Source organism: Charadrius vociferus, unplaced genomic scaffold, assembly GCF_000708025.1.
Source record: "Charadrius vociferus isolate BGI_N301 unplaced genomic scaffold, ASM70802v2 scaffold260, whole genome shotgun sequence".
Taxonomy (NCBI): Eukaryota; Metazoa; Chordata; class Aves; order Charadriiformes; family Charadriidae; genus Charadrius; species Charadrius vociferus.
In genome coordinates, this window is record NW_009646410.1 from 2,783,999 (window position 1) to 2,800,837 (window position 16,839).

Genomic DNA, 16,839 nt, shown 5'->3' on the forward strand with positions numbered 1-16,839 from the left:
GTAACATTAGTGAGAGGGATTAACTGTAAGAAAAATGAGTAGTCCTGTCAGACTTGGATTTTAGTTTGCTTGCATATATAGAAGCTGAGCTAATTCCGTTCATTTTCATGGCATGTCACCAGAGTAAAAGAATGCTAATTAGGCCCATTTTATACCTAATGTAGAAGAAACTACATATTCAAGGTAAAAATTATTCTGATCACTCAGTTCACCTGCACAATACACTGTCACCTTGAACCCAACAGATTGGGAAACTGTACAGTGAACTGGATATGGCAAAAATGAATGTGAGAGTCATGTCATCAATATTAAAAGAAAACGTTCCTGGATCTGAAAATCCGGATGATATGAATCTTTTACAGGTATGTGATAGTTCATTGGTAGGGGCTATTGGTTTGGTTTGGTCAAAGTTGATTTTAAAATACGTTGAATCCTTTCTTTTACCATCTGGATTCAGATTGCCACATGAAATCTAACAACAGGTTTCTATCTCTTGTTTTGCTCAGCTTTCTCTTGTCGTCTTCACCTTCCCCTGACATCTAGGCAGTCAGGAAAGGACAATACAGCTTGCAATGCAAATTTAAGCTCTAGGGAATTCCAAGGGCAAAGGAATTTCATAATGGAGCGTTGTCTGTTAAGCATGTTTTGTCAAACAGCCCTGAGAACATTCCAATTGAACGCGGTTGCCTTGTGGGAAAATAGATGATGACACAGTCTGTCTCTCATATCCGTCCTGGAGTTTTTGGTGCGCTCTTTATTATTACCAGTACCTTAAAGGCAGACTGAAAGCCAGTGAAGAATATGAAACATTGGTTTTATGTGCGTGACCTCAAAGACTGGAAGCTTGCTGTGCTATAGGTGAATCCACATGCTCTTAAAGTGTAGCCTGAAGGAAGTGTATTGCAATAGTCCAGTTTAGATTTGACAGTGAACAGGTGGATGTTCTTTCTGTGATGTCATTTCTTCTACTTGCTTGTGCTGTATTTTCTATTTTAGAAATTAAAAATGCAGTATTACTTTAGCATTTCAATAGTAACCTATGTCAACGGACATTTTTCTGTTTCATACTGTCTGCAAGAATTTAAAAAGCTTTTATCACATCCTTCTGTTTTTAAACTTACCTCTGAACTTTATTATGAGGAAGCATTTTTGGTAATTTGTCAGCAATGAATATGTTGAAGAAGTGATGTAATTTTTGCAAGCCTTTGGTGTACTTCTCTTGCCCAGTGGAGAATTTTTGCTTTGCAAGGAACCCTTACTGGGTGCTGTTGGTTCACCTTCAAGGTTGTGCTGTTCAGTTGTGTCCATTTATGGATTGGTTCGCAACTGGAGGTGAGATACAGTGAGATAGCAGCAGTTTGCCACTGTCTCTCATCTTTAATGACAGGCAGCTCTGCTTGTCTGGGGGAACCAGATAGGAACCAGGCACAACCTCTCAGTGGTTTTTGCTCCCCTGGAAATTCCTTATTGACACTCCCAGTAATAAAATGGTTGGCAAAATTTTGAGGACAGGGTGTGGAGTTCCCGTTTGTGGGGGAGTGACTAAAAACTCTTTCACTGGTGTTCTTTTGCCCTGTGCACTGAGCGGTATAAAGAATCAAGCATGGCTAGCCTGTTACTTTAACAATGTTTAATGTTCCCTTTTGTTTGTAGCTCTACTTGGATTGCTTGGATTAGGCTTTTGTTGTGAGAGAACAGTCCTTTGCTAAAAAGAGTTGCTTGTTTAGGCTTCGAGTGAGTTGGAGACATTAATTTCATTCCTCCCAATTATCTGGAGTCTCTCAATAAAAAAAAAAACTGTAGCAGGGTAAACTTATCAGTGCAACATATTTTCAGTTATGTAGCTTCATTAGTGGCTAGGTTCCTCCCTTTCTCCACCCTGTTCTGGGCAAGACTTAAGACAGCACATCTCACTTAGCGGTAGTTAAAGTTAATAGCTAAAGCTCAGTATCAGTCAAGAAGAGTAACAAACTTGTGTACTGGGTAATGAATAGACATACGTGATGGTCATGCAGGAATTTGTGTTCAGATCATCAGCTGGTAAGAATTAGCACAGATTCATTGGAATCACTGATGATTGTCATACCAGCTGGTAGTCCATCATAGTAAACTCCAGTTTTCAAAACATAAGAGTGCATGCATCATTGTGGATAGGAGCAAAGCCAGCAAATCTGTGCTTGAAATGAGTGTTTCAGTTTCCTTCTCTATTGAATATTGATCTTTACAAAGGAGCTAGCCTGCCTGTATAATAGCATCATAAGAAATACACGTGTGTGTGTGTGTGTTTTGTTTTTTTTTTTCAAATGAGGATCAGGTAGTAAAGTGTGGAGTTGGAGAGGTTTTAAATTTAATTACAGACATGAACCTGAATATGGTTTTGTGTGTTCTATCCTGGGCTATGAAGATACAGTACTGGAAGGCACAGTACTCTTTAATCTTTATGCAGATTTGGAAAAGGGTTGCAAAATTTCTTTTTACGTAAAATCATTTATTTACGTGAAGTATATGTTTTTTGATGAAAAATCAGATCACTTTGAAAATTATACCAGAGCAATTTCTGAATAGCAGTGTACAAATAGGGTAGTTTTTCCCCTCATTCCCCCCCCACTTAAGTGGAGCCAGCCAGCATTTGCAAATGCACTGCAGGGGGGAATAAAATGTTGGCTGAGTTGAAGTTCCTGTTGCTAAAGAATTTGTTTCTTTGAACATGCAAAATCTGCAGTGGAGAGGAATGTAAATAAACTGTCTTCCATTTCAACTGGCAATAATGCAAAAATCTTCACAATAAACTCAAATAATTCTCCTATTATCTTATTCTGCCAGGCTTGTGTTACTTTCTCAAAAAGTGCATAGATTAAGTGCATCCAAACTTCCCTACTTAGAGGAATAGTTAGAGCTGGAGTCTTGTGTCACAGAGCACTTCTGTCCTTTAGACTACTATTGTTTTTTCTTCAAGCAGACATTGAACAGGATCACATCCATTACATCTGTGTGAAGTATCCTGCTGAGTTTAATCGGCTTCAAACAGGATCAAATCAAATTTGCTCTGCATCACCCAGAGGGGTCTTCATTATTTTGCAATTTGTAATTTCGACTTAAGAGACAGATATATCTTTAGAAATAAAGGTGGGTCAAGAGGTAGGGATTGGGTAGGAATGCTGGCTGTGATGATAGTAGTTGTCAACATACCTTGCAGAGATCAAAGACATGAAAGTGATGCTATTTGCAATGTTTGGTATGTGTGCGGTTTGTGTAAATTAAGGAATGTTACCTGTGAGTCTGCAGTGCTCAAGTGTCTTATCATTTTTCTCCAGAACTGACAAATTGGGAGACCACAGTTACGATTTTTATTTTTTTTTTCCTTCCCCTGCATTGGGCAGAAACTGTATAAGACCTGTCGGATGATGCAGGAGAGGATCATGGAATTGTTGGTGACAGTGGAGAATGAAGATGTGATAGTTGAGTTAATACAAGTAAATGAAGATCTGAATAATGTCCTCCTGGGACATGAAAGGTAAGTACAGGGCCTCTCTCCTTGCATTTGGTATCCAAACTGAGTAAGCACACTAAATGAACATAGATGGTCCCTGCGTCTAATGTTGATCCTCCACAAGGAGACAGATTTTAGCCTTAAATCCAGAAAAGAAACTAGATTGCAAAAAGAGTGAATTATGTATTTGTCTTCTAAACACTTCAGGAATGGTTTATAAAGGTAGGTAGAAAACCATCAGAATGGGGTAACAGCATAGGCAGGAAATCAGATGGAGACACACAAACAAAAATTATTTTGGAATTTGACATTCCTTTTTGATAGTGCACAGGGAATTTGTGATCAGTCTGCTACATGCCCTTTGGTACTGGTGATGGTTCTTACCTCTGTTAAGTGTGTATGCTTCCAGGAAAGAATACTTGTTCTCCTTTTTAAACAACTTTGACAGCTTTATGGCAGAAATTGGCCATGGAATAGCGTTCTGCCTTATTGCATGCTTAAGAGTCGCTTGCTTTTCTCAATCGGATTGAAACACACTGTTCTACTTGTCTTACAGCACCAAATGTTTCTTTCTTTCACACGTGAAAGCACCGCAGTGCTTGTGTTGAGATTCTGTGTATGTATCTACTATGTTATTATGTCATTAGTGGCATGACTAGATGCTAGCAAAACTGAAATTAATTTTAAACTCAGAATTTCAGTATCATCCCTCAAATTTTCACAGTGAGTATATTCATGGAGAGTATTCTGGTTTAATAGGAGCTAGCCTTCCATGTTAAGTAGTTTATATCTCCTCCATGGGAAGAAATGTTACAGAAATCATGACACATCTAGTGAAATGGTTCATCATTGTCATTTTTCTTTTTAAACCTCTATTGAATGCTGCACTGAAAATATCACTAACTCTTCAAAGTGTCGTGGCACAAACTTTGAGTCTAATCTCAACAACTTTTAATTTTCATTTATCCTTAAATCTTATGTCTACAGCAGTGTTGGTGTATTTTACAGTAAGTGCCTTGAAATAATTGTGTGTTTGCTTCTCACTGTAGGAAGTTTTTCATTTTAGTAAGGCACGACTAGAATTCTGTTCAGCTTCTGTAAATCCACTGAAGTCAGATGTGGGCTTACATTTTTGTTACAACTGATGAATACTGGCAAGGCCAAGAAACTCTTGAAACTATGAATAGCAGCTTGTGGGTATAATTCAACCAATTCCTTACGAAAGACTCACCTGATGATTGAAGGAGCAACTAATTGGCCATTGTGAAACTGGACTACTGCGTTTTAGTATTATAATGTTATGGTTTATATGTAATGAGTCTCCCTGGGTGCAGATGCATTGCGCTTTAGATTAGATAAGTATTGAAATGTATTTGGTTAATGTTTGCTGGAGGAGATTTGTTCTTTGGAAATCCCTCTGAACAATAAGATGTGTAAAGAACAAACTGATTTTAACTAGCTGCATCTGTTTCAGACTATGTGTATTGTTTGAAGACAAGTCATGCTGCATTTGCTGTTTCTGATTTTTAATGTAGAGTCCAAATTAAACCAGGAGCAATCACCATTGTGCAATAAACTGACCTCATTTGCGTAGCAATGACTCCCTCTAGTGGCTCTAGCAACTCTTCAGTTCTTCCTGTATTTCAGATAACCTTATGTTGTGCAGTTGGAAAGGTGTTATTTTTCTCCTGTTCCTGCCTGCACATATACTATCTTTGTGGGCCTCACCAGTATGGTAACCCGGAAGAGCAAATGCAGTTGTATAGAGTGTCTCATGTCCATACCACTTAGGGCTCTTACTTCTGAAATAGATTGACCTTATAGATGCTGAATATGACGTGACTAACCTAAGGTGCAATACATTTGCATCCAGGGAGATTCATTAAATGTAAACGATAATGTTGCTTCTCTGGACCCAGTGTAGCACTGTTATGACTCCTAGTACATAAATATTTATGCAGCTGGATTTTTTTTTGTTTTCTTTTTTTAAAAAAAAATTAATTCAAATGGCTGGACTAATGAGAGTGCTGAGTACCAGAATAGGTGTGTGGTTTGTCCTGAGATGGCATGAGGGAATGTGGGGACCTTTGAGGATAGAAGGCTTCCTGGGACTCAGCTGGAAGACTGTTCTGGTTAGAAGGAGCCAGATTTGGCACCGGGTGTGTTCGTAGTTACCTATCTTGCATGAACACAGGCAAACTTTATTGTCAGCTGTGCCTTGGTTTTGTTTTGGAAGAAACAGATGGCTGTATCCAGAAGCATGCCCAAGAACAAACTAAATGATGTTAGTATAGGTGATCAGGGGACCACAGCCCTGGAGAAGAGTGAGCCAATTGCTAGTGCAGAGACAAGCGCCCCAGAGAAAAGCACCTGTAGTGCTTGTTTGGCACCTCTGGAATCTTTTGATGATCAGGCTTTGATTATAACTGGTTTCATAGTCTTCTGAACAACATCACAGAAACGTAAGAATGAACATTTAACTCTGCAACTTCAACAGGTTCTCTCGAAACAGAGTTCGTTTTTTGGAGAATCAGAGAATACAACGTGAACGCGCAGAGGTGAGTAATTATAGAGGAACTCGCACATTGCAGGACTGTAAACACTCCTTTTTCTGTTCCTTGTGAAAAATACACTTTTAATGTATGGAGAATTTTATTCTCTACTTGAGAGGTACAGGCAACAGTAGACTGATACTACTCTTACTGATTTTCTAAAGTGTCACTTGCAGAACTTCATGCAAATTCATGTAACTAAAGTAGCAAATAATGTCAAATCTAAGATGGAACCTTGGTCAGGAAAAATGAGAGAGAGGTCTATTCGAATGCCAGTTTATTACTTCTACAGCTAAGCACTATTATCTGCCATATACAAAATGAGGAACCATAATGTTTCTTTTCATTTGTTCTCTATTAAGCATTTATAGACTGAAATACTATTATGCTATCAGAATTCACTATTACTGATGTTTTTTTCTGTGACAAAGCTTTTTGTGAATTGTGAATAATGGCTTGTAGCAAATCTTTAATGACTTTCCTTTATTGATCAATAATTATGGTTGTTAATTATATTGCCCAAAGTAGTTTTGTACATGTTTCGGCTTCTGCTAAGCCATAATTGTGGAGTCATCTAGGACTTAATATGAAAATTGACTGCATTGTGACTGCTGAAATACAGCTAACAATTATTTTAAAAAAGGTAGAAGCTGATCTTGTTTTCCTTGAAAAGCCACTATTACTACATTCTAGTTATGTGGGTGGATGTTTTTGCTTGGTGGATGCACTGTTGGATTAGTTAAAAGTCCAAATGGTGCAGTCTTTGCATTTTTTGTATTATTCAGGAATGTCCAAGTTTAAAATGCATCACCTTTTTTTTTTTTAGCCTGGTGTGACCAAACCCAGATGACTCAAGCATGTGGTTTTTATTAAAATCTTTGGTTGGCTATATTTTTAATTATAACACATTCACAGCAGAAACAAAGGGAACCCTTTTCTGTGTTCTAGGAAATATTGTTTTGATTTTGAACTCTTCCTATTCAGAACAGGAATGAAAAAAATCTCCTAAATATGTATCAAATCTCAATAACACAAGTAAGTAGCATGAAAATAATTGCATAGGGTCAATCGGAAGATTGATATCAAACCTTTATCTAAACAAGCTCACAATTGCTTTTTAGAATTGAGTCCGTTCTATTGCCTACTTTGGAATTATATTCCTTACATTTTTGGAAATGGCAACCTTGCTGAAAGTGATCTTTTCTGGAAAGCATTTTTTTGTTTCATTAGCTATCTTTCACACCAAAAAAAAAAATAAAATCCTGGTCTTGTCTCATAATTGCCAATTTGTAATATTATGAATTTAGAAGTTTATATACTGTGAAAATAGCAATTTGTTCAAAACTATACAAGTTCCTTTAAAAAACAAACAAAAAAACAAAACCACACCAAAAAAAAAACCAAACTACTTTATTCTTTTTCAAACATTTAGCTATACAGGAAACAGCCATCTGCTCCCTCAAGTGATCTACTCGACCTCTCTGTAGATTCTCCATCCCCCGTGTCAACAGGGGTGCAAACTGACTCTGCAGTGTCTCCTTCAGGCCTTAGTAAGTGATGAATGCACGTTCCCCTGGCAGTCTGGTTTCATAAAGCACACCCAACAAAAGCTTAGTGGAGGAATTAAGAAGTCTCTTGTAAGAAAGAAAACAAAGGTACCCCTTAACTTTAAGGATGTTCCTTAAATCTCCTTAAAAGGAGAATTGATGTGTGTGCATAGGAAAAAAACTTAAGCTAGTATAAGGTTGCCTGTAATTTCTTTGCAGTGGAAGCAATAATCTTTTTCCCCCTTATGTAAATTTGAACAGTAGAACACCCTCTGTTTTCTAGCCTGTAAAACAGTCTGGTCGTTGCTTGTTCTGTAGCCTTGGAAGAAAGAAACACAGATACACTTTTCTGATACCCTCTTGATGTCCTAAGTTGTTTCAGGAGGCGCTTGCTGTTAGGAACAGTTCACTCAGAGGAGTGAACTTGAGTACCTTTCTCAAACTTTAGACTTCTTTCATAGTCAGAGGAGTGAGTAAAGCTCCTAACTTTGGTACCCCAAATTACTGTTTGTGTAAGCCCTACTTTTATCCACGCTAGGGCAGTCCGTATACAGAGGTTAAAGGTGAGAATGTCCACGCAGGAATAAATGCTTATAATTCCATTTTAATCTTTTGAAAATAGTGAAGTGGTGTCTACTGTTTATAGCATTACTGATGTTGTTCTGACATTTTAAGGAGATAAATATATTGCATCTATAACCTTTTCAGAGTTATGAAAATTTTGCCTTTCATGTGATAAACAGCAATTAGTTTCAGATTCTTTATATGCCTTCCAAACAAAACTTTACCCTTTCATTGTTCATAGTACTAGTAACTAATATTTGCTTAATAATGTTTAAATGATCACTAATTCACACTTTGAATTTCAGATTGCATATCTGCAGATATAAACAGGCATCATCCATCAATTTATCCACAGATAGATTTGGCAACTACTATAAAAGCTCAGCAATTCCCGTGAGTAATCTCTCATCAAGAAATGGTAAGAGATAACAGAACTTCAGAGGTATTAGTACTCTGTAATTCATCTAATGAATTTATAGAAAGCTCTGAGAACACAGATTTACTACTTTTACACATTAGTCCAGAAAAGCAACTGAAAACTACTTGTGTGTTAGACGCTGCTTAACATGCTTAAAAATACACTGCTCCTGCAGCATTGTTCAGTCATAGATATAAATTTATCTCAACAGTCAAACTATACTGGAGATATATATGACTTTCTGCTTGAGTGTTGCCAATGATGCAGTGAAAGGAAGAAACAGATGAATTGTACACGTCAATAAGAAGAGTTTAAGATGGGAGCAGTGTCCTTGTAGTTCCCTGCCTTTTCTGTGAATGGGACGCTGGCCCACCTGCCCATACTGCTCTGAGTTGTGACATAAGGTGAAGACAGACCAGCAAAAAAATGTCACCATCATAATATAGTTTCAATAGTTTCTCAGTTACTTTCAATGTATTACTCTCTCCTAGATTTGCAACTGAAGCACAAAACAATAGTGTAAGCAACCCAGCTGGACATTCATATAGCAATGTGAGTAACACTCATGTTCAGAATAATCATTCTTTGCTGACAACTGTCAAAATGAGAACTGCTTGGATTTGCCCCGACTACTGTCCAAATGGGATACAAAGATCTATTTTGTGGCCCTTCTCTGTACATCAGAGAACAGTCTGTATTTGGCGATGAGGCCAGCTTTCCTCTTTTGATACCACAGATGCTAATATCAAAGCATATATTCTTGGGTCCAGCACAATCTCGGAGGAGTTTGCAGAAAGCAGTTGCTCTATTATTTGTGTTTAATCTGTTGCTGGGTGAAGCAAGCTGAGATCTAAAAACAAAACAACAACAAAAAAAAACCAAACCCAAAACACAACAAACTCCTACTAACACCAAACAACCCACCAAAAAAACCAAACACTTAAAAACCAAGTACAGTGTAGAACAAATGGCATGTGCTGCAGACAAAACACCTGTGACAGAAGGAATGCAAAGAATATGAAGGGGCTTTGAGGTAATGTTATGAATTTGAATGCTATTCTGTCTAGGCAGTATGAAATAGAAAAGATGAGAAGCAGCCCCCAAACTCACACACATATTCCCTATTTTAAACCACAAGTAAAAGCAGGTATTTGTCTTGTGAGTACTGCAGTCTTTCAGTCTGTAGCGTAATCAATTACACAGAAGTAAATTATACAAATGTGCTGTAGATAACACTAAAAGATGTTTTGAACTTTGTGTGAAGAATGGAGATTAATTAGATTGATAACTGTTGACCTTAGAATTTACCTGCTGTAGTCTGAGAGTCTAAAGATAAGTCAGCAGTTGTAAGTTAAGTGAAACCGGTCCTCATAGAACAATCTGTTCATGCGCTGTTTTGTTTGATATCTTTAGTTGGCAACTCTTTTAAGCTCAGTGCCTCTGAATCCAGTAAATCTGCAGACTGGACATACTACGTCATTAAATGGACCATCAGCAGCAGGTAATAAATACTGCAGACCATCTAACTTTCATGGAGATATGTTTTTCTTGTTAGAACCTAAGGGCTTTACAAAAAGGCTGTTAAAGGCTAGGAGCAGCAACAAACACTGACAAAATCTCATATTGCTCTTGGCTTCCCTTAGACATGTCTGTCCGTTTTAGCAGTTAAAGCAACTAGATATATCAGAGATAATCTGCTGCTTTCAGGAAGATACACAAAAGTAACATGCAGTAAGCATGCTTTTCATTTACATTTAAATCTGGATTTTTCTGCCCGTCTTTATTCTTCAGCTGCATCAAAGAACAAGTCACAGTCGCCTCATTACTATGAGATAATGGAATTTGATCCCTTGGCTCCCACTGAGTAAGTAACTTTTAAAATAGAAAATATGCAGTTTTCTTAGTTGCCAAAGGCAAGAAGGCTTCTGAGACGGCTTTTTCTTCTGAGTGACAAAACAGACCACGCTATTTAGACTGTGTTAGCTGACCAACTGGGTCGCTAATGTAAATGAGGGGCTGCATTTTGTACATTTGCTTCCAATATTTCTGGCATAACCAATTAAGGAATAAACTCCTATAGTGTGTTCATTGAACATCATCTGTAAAACTGGTGGAGTAATGCTGTGTCAGAAATGATCTGCTAAATCCTGTCCAGTGATATGAAAAGATGAATAAAATGTGGTAAGGGTCCTGGTGAAGGAAGCTCTTTGACACTTCAACTCAGGTAGTTCCGGAGTGAGGTGACCAAAATAATTCCTGTTCACAGCAGTCATGGTTTTTAGGAATGTTGTTCTACTGTGTTTTAAGAAAATCTTCAATTTAAATATAAGCTACAAAAGGGAATGGATGCTGGGACTCTCCAGAGAGCCATAGTCAGACAGAAAACTAATATGAAACTAAACAGATAGCAGAACTCTCTACCAGTAAATTGCAAAGAAAATTGAGCCATCTGCACAAAACTTTTTTCAAAGGAACCATCAAATTCTGAGGTAGAGAAACCTCTACAAAGCTTTTATTTATTTATTTACTTATTTTTAGCTAGTGCAGTAATTGCATGCCACGTGGTATGCCTGCCACTTGCGTTTTGCAGTCCTGTTCCCAAATCTATTTCATCAAAAGTGAGTGTCCAGAGGTCTCACATTAAATACATAATCACAGGCTTACTATAGGATTGGCTCTTTGTTCCCGTGGAAACCTGGGCATCCTGCAACTGACGCTCCCTTTGGCAAACACTACAAACTCTTGGCAGTTCATGCTTGGGCAGGATTTCATTGGTGCATTTTGTCAAAATGAAACAACTGTGATGTAGGAGTCACCCTGTTCCTCTTCTTTCAGAGCTATTTATGAAGAAATTGATGTCGTGCTGAAGACAGAAGTTAAAAAGGATACAGAATGCTGAAGGTGGAGTCTTTTACTTAACACAGGTTATTCTCTGAAGCTGGTTCTGTGCAGTGCTTCCTGTAACGTACAAGCGAATAACATAACAGGTTTTGTATTTTGACACAACAACATGTATTGGAGTACTAAGCTGTGTGGAAGTTGAAGAGTTACTTGGATCAACACCTTAATAATTTGTTGTAAATGTTCAACTGTGTATTCCTCAAGGTGACTTGCGTGTTTATTTTTAAAGTATTTTTGAAGCCTTTAAAATATGATTTCCAAATTCACCTGCGTATGAAGTAACACTTGACGCATGACACAAGTAAACCAAAAGGATGCTTGCAAGTTAACTGTTCCTTTGTATTGGTTTACCCCTTTATGCAGTAAACAAAACAACATTATTGTTTACAGAAACTGCAGAATCTGGTTTCTATTTTGGCCTCGTGGCTGTCTGTGTTAATCTCCCTATAAATTTATAAGGGGGTTTTGATACGTAGGACTTTTCTAAAAATTGGCCTCTTGATAGCTGTCTGAAGGCACGTGGTGTTACTTTCCTACGTTCATATTCTGAATACAGATTTTTGTTTTCTTCCTAAAAGCCTACAGTATAGTTGGATTTTTGTCTTGCTAAGAACCTGAGCTGGGACATGAGGTGCTGTCATCCATGACTAACAGAACAGAAAAAACCTTGCTTGTTCCTATGTTGTTGTTGCTTTTATTTACTCAGTAAATATTGGAGGGGGATCAATCATTTATTTCAATGTTCCTGCCCTGCAGAGATTGCTGTTTTGGTGAAGGAAAAAATAATCATCTACAATGCAGATGAGCAATAGTTACACATTTATTTTAGTCAAGTTGTTTAACTCTGTTAATAAGCTTTATCTTTTAATAATTAAAGTGCCTTATCTATTTTAATGCTGAATGTAAAATGTGCACTTTAACAGGTATAGTTCTCTGAATTTATAATTGATATAAAATTTGAGAACCTAGTTCATGTTCATAGCTGATAAGCTAACTTTTTGTGAAATACTGCATTTTAAATGTTAACTGTTTACGTGATAAGAAGTTCTCAGTCGGTTTCGCAATTTTTGTAGCATAAAATTCCAAATAAAAGCAAATGCTTACTGAGAAGTTAACCCCCATCATGTCTGAGTTTTTACCAGATGACACACGTATTCCATGAAATACTAAATGTAGATAGTATTGGAAGTATTTTAGTGTGAATCCGTGGTGTTCCATTGCATAGTTAGCAATTTTGCAGTCTGTTGTTAGAACCATTAGAACACCTTACTTCTACCAAAAACACACCCTTGAAGAAGCTTGGGGGTTTTGCAAGCAGAGGTGAAAAGGTAAGCTGCTTTATTATTATTTTTCTTATATTATTTGCAATGGTCTGGTCAGCAGCCTGAAAAAATGTGGAAAATAGGATTTGAGGTCGATTGATTTTTGCCTCCAGCTTAGTTGTATTGGTAAACCCCTAGCACGCTGAAGTGTAACAAATTAAAATATGCTATTTCAGTATGGTAATCCATAATGGATGATTGCTAACTGAACTTTTCCATGTTAAAGAAGCAAAATGGTCACAGATAGATGAAAGGGAACTGGCTAATTACTGAGGTTAGAGAGCCTGGTTTATAGTTGGAATGTGTTCAGTATCACTGCAAACTTGGGCTTTCAAACTCAGGAGGAAAACCCACATTTTTATGAAACTGGCACTTGCCAGGGGGATATTCCTTTTCTTTTGGAGCACGTGGTCAAAATAAAGCAATGTGTGCAGAACTGTCGTAATTGGTTCAACTTTCAAAAAGATAATGGACTAAAGACAGCCCAGGTAAGAATATTTTTTTTTTCCTAGCCTGGATTCAAAGAATGTGTCTTGGTGTGTGGGGGTTTGGGGGTTTGGGTTTTTTTTTTTTTCTGAAGCATATCTGGAATTATAGATTATAAAGCTTGCTACTATCTTTATACAGATGTATTTCACTTGTGTGGGCTCCATGTGTTCTGATGGATAAAATTAATTAGAGATGTGAAAGAACATAAAGTTTTAAAACTTTAATACACAGTGAAGACCTGACATGAATGTCATCCCGAATCTATTGAAACAACACATAGAATTGGTACAATAATGCTTTTTAAAGGTAGCATCCGTTTATTTTTCAAAAGAGCACTTTTAAAATTATTGTATGCAAACATAATTGAGACTAAAGTAACTGGAAGTTATTTCTGATCTACCTATTACCTTTTTAGAGTACAAATACACCAACATTAGTTTGACTTTGTTAGATCTCATCTGCTGAAAGGGGTAGAAAGAACTGGCCTAGCAGATGAGATACTGGGCTGAGATTTGTTCCTGTCTGAAAATGAGCAGGTCACTTAAACTTGCTCTGCAACTCACTCCTCATTTCCAGAGCTATGATAAAGCGTTATTATCCCTACCCCACAGCTAATGATGATAAGTTACATAAATACAGGCTTACGTGTTCTGGTTGTAAACAGAGTACCTAGGAGTACCTCTGAACAGCTGATAAGCTGCTGGGCAGGCTTTGTCCCACTTAACCTCTGCACAGGGTTGATTTCCTTTTGGTTTCTGAGGAGACTCCTATGCCATTAATTTAGCCTGCAATTTAGAGCAGTTATTTATGTACTGCCTTTCCCTTCAAAGCCCTTCATACGTAAGCCTGGCTTGTCTCTGTGTAGAGGAGCGTGGTGTACAGTCCTCTGCGGAGTGGAAGGGCAGTCATTAGCAGTACAGATACTGTAAATGAGTTGAACACAACATGGAAATTTGAAGATGGTATTTCTAAATGGAAACCATACCACACATGTGATGTGCTTACATTTAAATTACTGTTCCTCATTCAAATGATAACAGTTTTAGAGCAGTCTGCTCTTACCACATGAACTACTGATTCAGTAATAATTCGAGAGGGTGTATCATCTTCTGAATCATTGTATCCTCTTGTGCCACGGGAAAGTTACATAGCAATATCGTCTAACTTTGTTTAGTTTTGAGATTTCATGAACTGATTACTTGGGTTTAACTTAGAAGTAAGTTACTTTATAAAAAGGTATTCTTCAGGGCCAGCAATGCATTTTTAGATGCTGAATAAACTGATTTGTTCCTTTGTATTTAAATTAAGATCTCAATTTACATCTGGGTTTAAAAATTTGCCTCACTCAGGTAATATGTATCGTATAAAAAGCTGGCTTAAGAAAACCCTCTCTCTTCCAGGAACAGTGTGTTCCCTTCTATTGTCTGATGAAGAAATACTATCCCTGAGAAATAATATTACAACTACATAAGTCTTTGTTTAAAAAAAAAAAAAATAAAAAATACATCCTTTCATAACAGCAGCATGTGCCCATGGTGGTTTAATAATGTAATTTCGTATAGCACAGTACTGCTGCAGTTTTTCCTTCCATTGAAAAATGGTTCAAAACTGATAGTCAGGTAGCAGTAGTGAAACTGGCTAGAGATTGCCCATTACTGATAGCCAGGAAGTGGTAACTTCTGTCCTTCCTTTGCTTCAAAAAAGGTGTAAGAGAGGGTGATCAAATCAACTTTAGCCATTTTAGGATCCTCTACAAATTCTGGATCAATGTAGAAAAAGACAGGCATGTCCACTTCCTCTTGAGGATTTAGCCGCTGTTCTTCAAAACAAAAACACTGCATGAGGGAGGAAAAAAAACAACCAATTAGACAATAGCTATGGTAAACTTTATTTCTGCCAACATGACAGAAAGCTTCATCTTTTAAAGTCAACTCTTATTCCCAGTACACCCCTAAAATCCTGGGAAGGATCAGCCATACAAGCAACAAGACAGCAATTCTGTTCCTCTTGTGTTACAGGAGGAAAAGAAAAAAAAAAAATACACAAAACTTTTAGTGTAGTGTTCAAATGTGCACATTGGGCAGGTTTGCTCGCATCATTACCATCTACCCTCAATGTCATTACTACTAAATATCATATATTTGGGAGCCACTCTAGACACATACTGCAGCTTGTTATGAAGACAGTTAGGCTAAGAATGAACTGTTGCACTGTCATTTGAAAAAATCAAGGCGTTTTCTTAAAATGTTGGCCATGCAAAGAATAGTATTCAGGATTAAAATGAGAAAAGATAATTTATGGGTAACGATTCTCATTCATGTAAAGGAAAATGTAATCTTTGCGTTGTTGACACTTACTTGTATTTTATTGAAATACTGTCCTGCTTCAAAGGGTATTACGTTGTAGGTAGAGATTCCAATTATTGGTTTGTCAGTAGGATTTTTTGCTTTATAAAATGCCAGTGCGGTCTCTCCTGGTACCACCTGTATAAAGTAATTGCATGGTGATTTTTAAGCCACTGCAGCCTTCTACCCCTCAGAGTTCTTTAGACTTAAGCTAGAATTAGTTAATTTTCTCTTTCACTGTTTCAAGCTGGTTACTTCACTACTTCACAAGTATTTTGCTTATAGACAATTCACCTTATTCAAAATTAAAAGCATTAATAATGTCATCGATGATCTTCAAGGTCCTTTCCAACTTAAACCATTCTATGATTCTGTTATATGTGTGCATTTTTAATCTTACCCATTTACTACTGAGACTTCTATTATTCTCAGCAGTTTAACAGCATACAGAGCTTTTTTAAATATGCAGATTTATATACGGTGTACACTTCATTTTTAAAGTTATCATTCTTTCACTACTGGACTCAAACCAGTTAAGAAGTTGTGGGGTCTTTGTGGGGTTTTTTTTGTTTGGTTTTTTTTTCCATGTGTGTGAATTTATATTAAGTAGTAATTTAAAACAGTAAAGTTAGATTAAAATCTTTGTGTTTTTAAATACAGAAACACTCCAACAGCAATAGGGGTAAGACTAGAAGGTAGGAGGGGTACACACAGGTATATATAAATGTACTTCAATAGCAATCCTTTTTGGTAGCTCGATGAGATAGTAGGGGAGCAACTACACTTCAACTCTACACCGTGAGAGGCAATGGCAGTTCTGCCCTCTGGTAGAAGGAGACACCAGTGCTCCCGGACCACCGGGGCACGGCACGGGCTGTGCGCGCCCCCACATCGGGGCGCAGAGGCGCGGACGGATGGATGCCCGCGGTCAGACCCCGCGGCACATGAAGGTGTGAGGCCAAGCCCGAGGCTCCCGGCTGAGCGCGAAGCCGTCACTCACGTAGATTTCGCTCTGCTGGGGCTTGAAGTTCCACTGGATGCTGGAATGCACGTCCGCGTTGAAGGTGACCCTGATGACGCGGTCTCTCACCGGCTCCATCCTCTCGATCTGCTCCGCGCTGTGGCCCGCGCTCGTCGTTCCGCCCAGGCCCGTCGCCTGACAGAGAGGAAGGGCGGTGAGTGACCCGCGCCGGCCCTTCCGCCGCCTCCCT

General features: G+C 37.9%; 2 protein-coding genes across 2 annotated transcripts in view; one reads left to right on the forward strand and one right to left on the reverse strand.

Annotated features, from left to right (window-relative positions):
* TOM1L1 (target of myb1 (chicken)-like 1) overlaps positions 1-11,470 on the forward strand; it is a 245,547-nt gene extending 234,077 nt beyond the window's left edge. Inside the window, exons 8-16 of the mRNA XM_009880253.1 lie at positions 246-362; positions 3,381-3,514; positions 5,988-6,048; positions 7,475-7,592; positions 8,459-8,546; positions 9,063-9,123; positions 9,985-10,072; positions 10,363-10,435; positions 11,407-11,470. Of these exons, the coding sequence (XP_009878555.1) occupies positions 246-362; positions 3,381-3,514; positions 5,988-6,048; positions 7,475-7,592; positions 8,459-8,546; positions 9,063-9,123; positions 9,985-10,072; positions 10,363-10,435; positions 11,407-11,470 (804 nt within the window). The remainder of the gene's footprint in view (positions 1-245; positions 363-3,380; positions 3,515-5,987; positions 6,049-7,474; positions 7,593-8,458; positions 8,547-9,062; positions 9,124-9,984; positions 10,073-10,362; positions 10,436-11,406) is intronic.
* Positions 11,471-14,808: 3,338 nt separating this feature from the next.
* The window catches only part of LOC104282187 (cytochrome c oxidase assembly protein COX11, mitochondrial), a 5,466-nt gene continuing 3,435 nt past the window's right edge, over positions 14,809-16,839 (reverse strand). The window contains exons 2-4 of the mRNA XM_009880266.1: positions 16,629-16,837; positions 15,641-15,766; positions 14,809-15,118 (exon numbers count right to left, since the gene is read on the reverse strand). Of these exons, the coding sequence (XP_009878568.1) occupies positions 14,936-15,118; positions 15,641-15,766; positions 16,629-16,837 (518 nt within the window). The 3' untranslated portion in view covers positions 14,809-14,935. The remainder of the gene's footprint in view (positions 15,119-15,640; positions 15,767-16,628; positions 16,838-16,839) is intronic.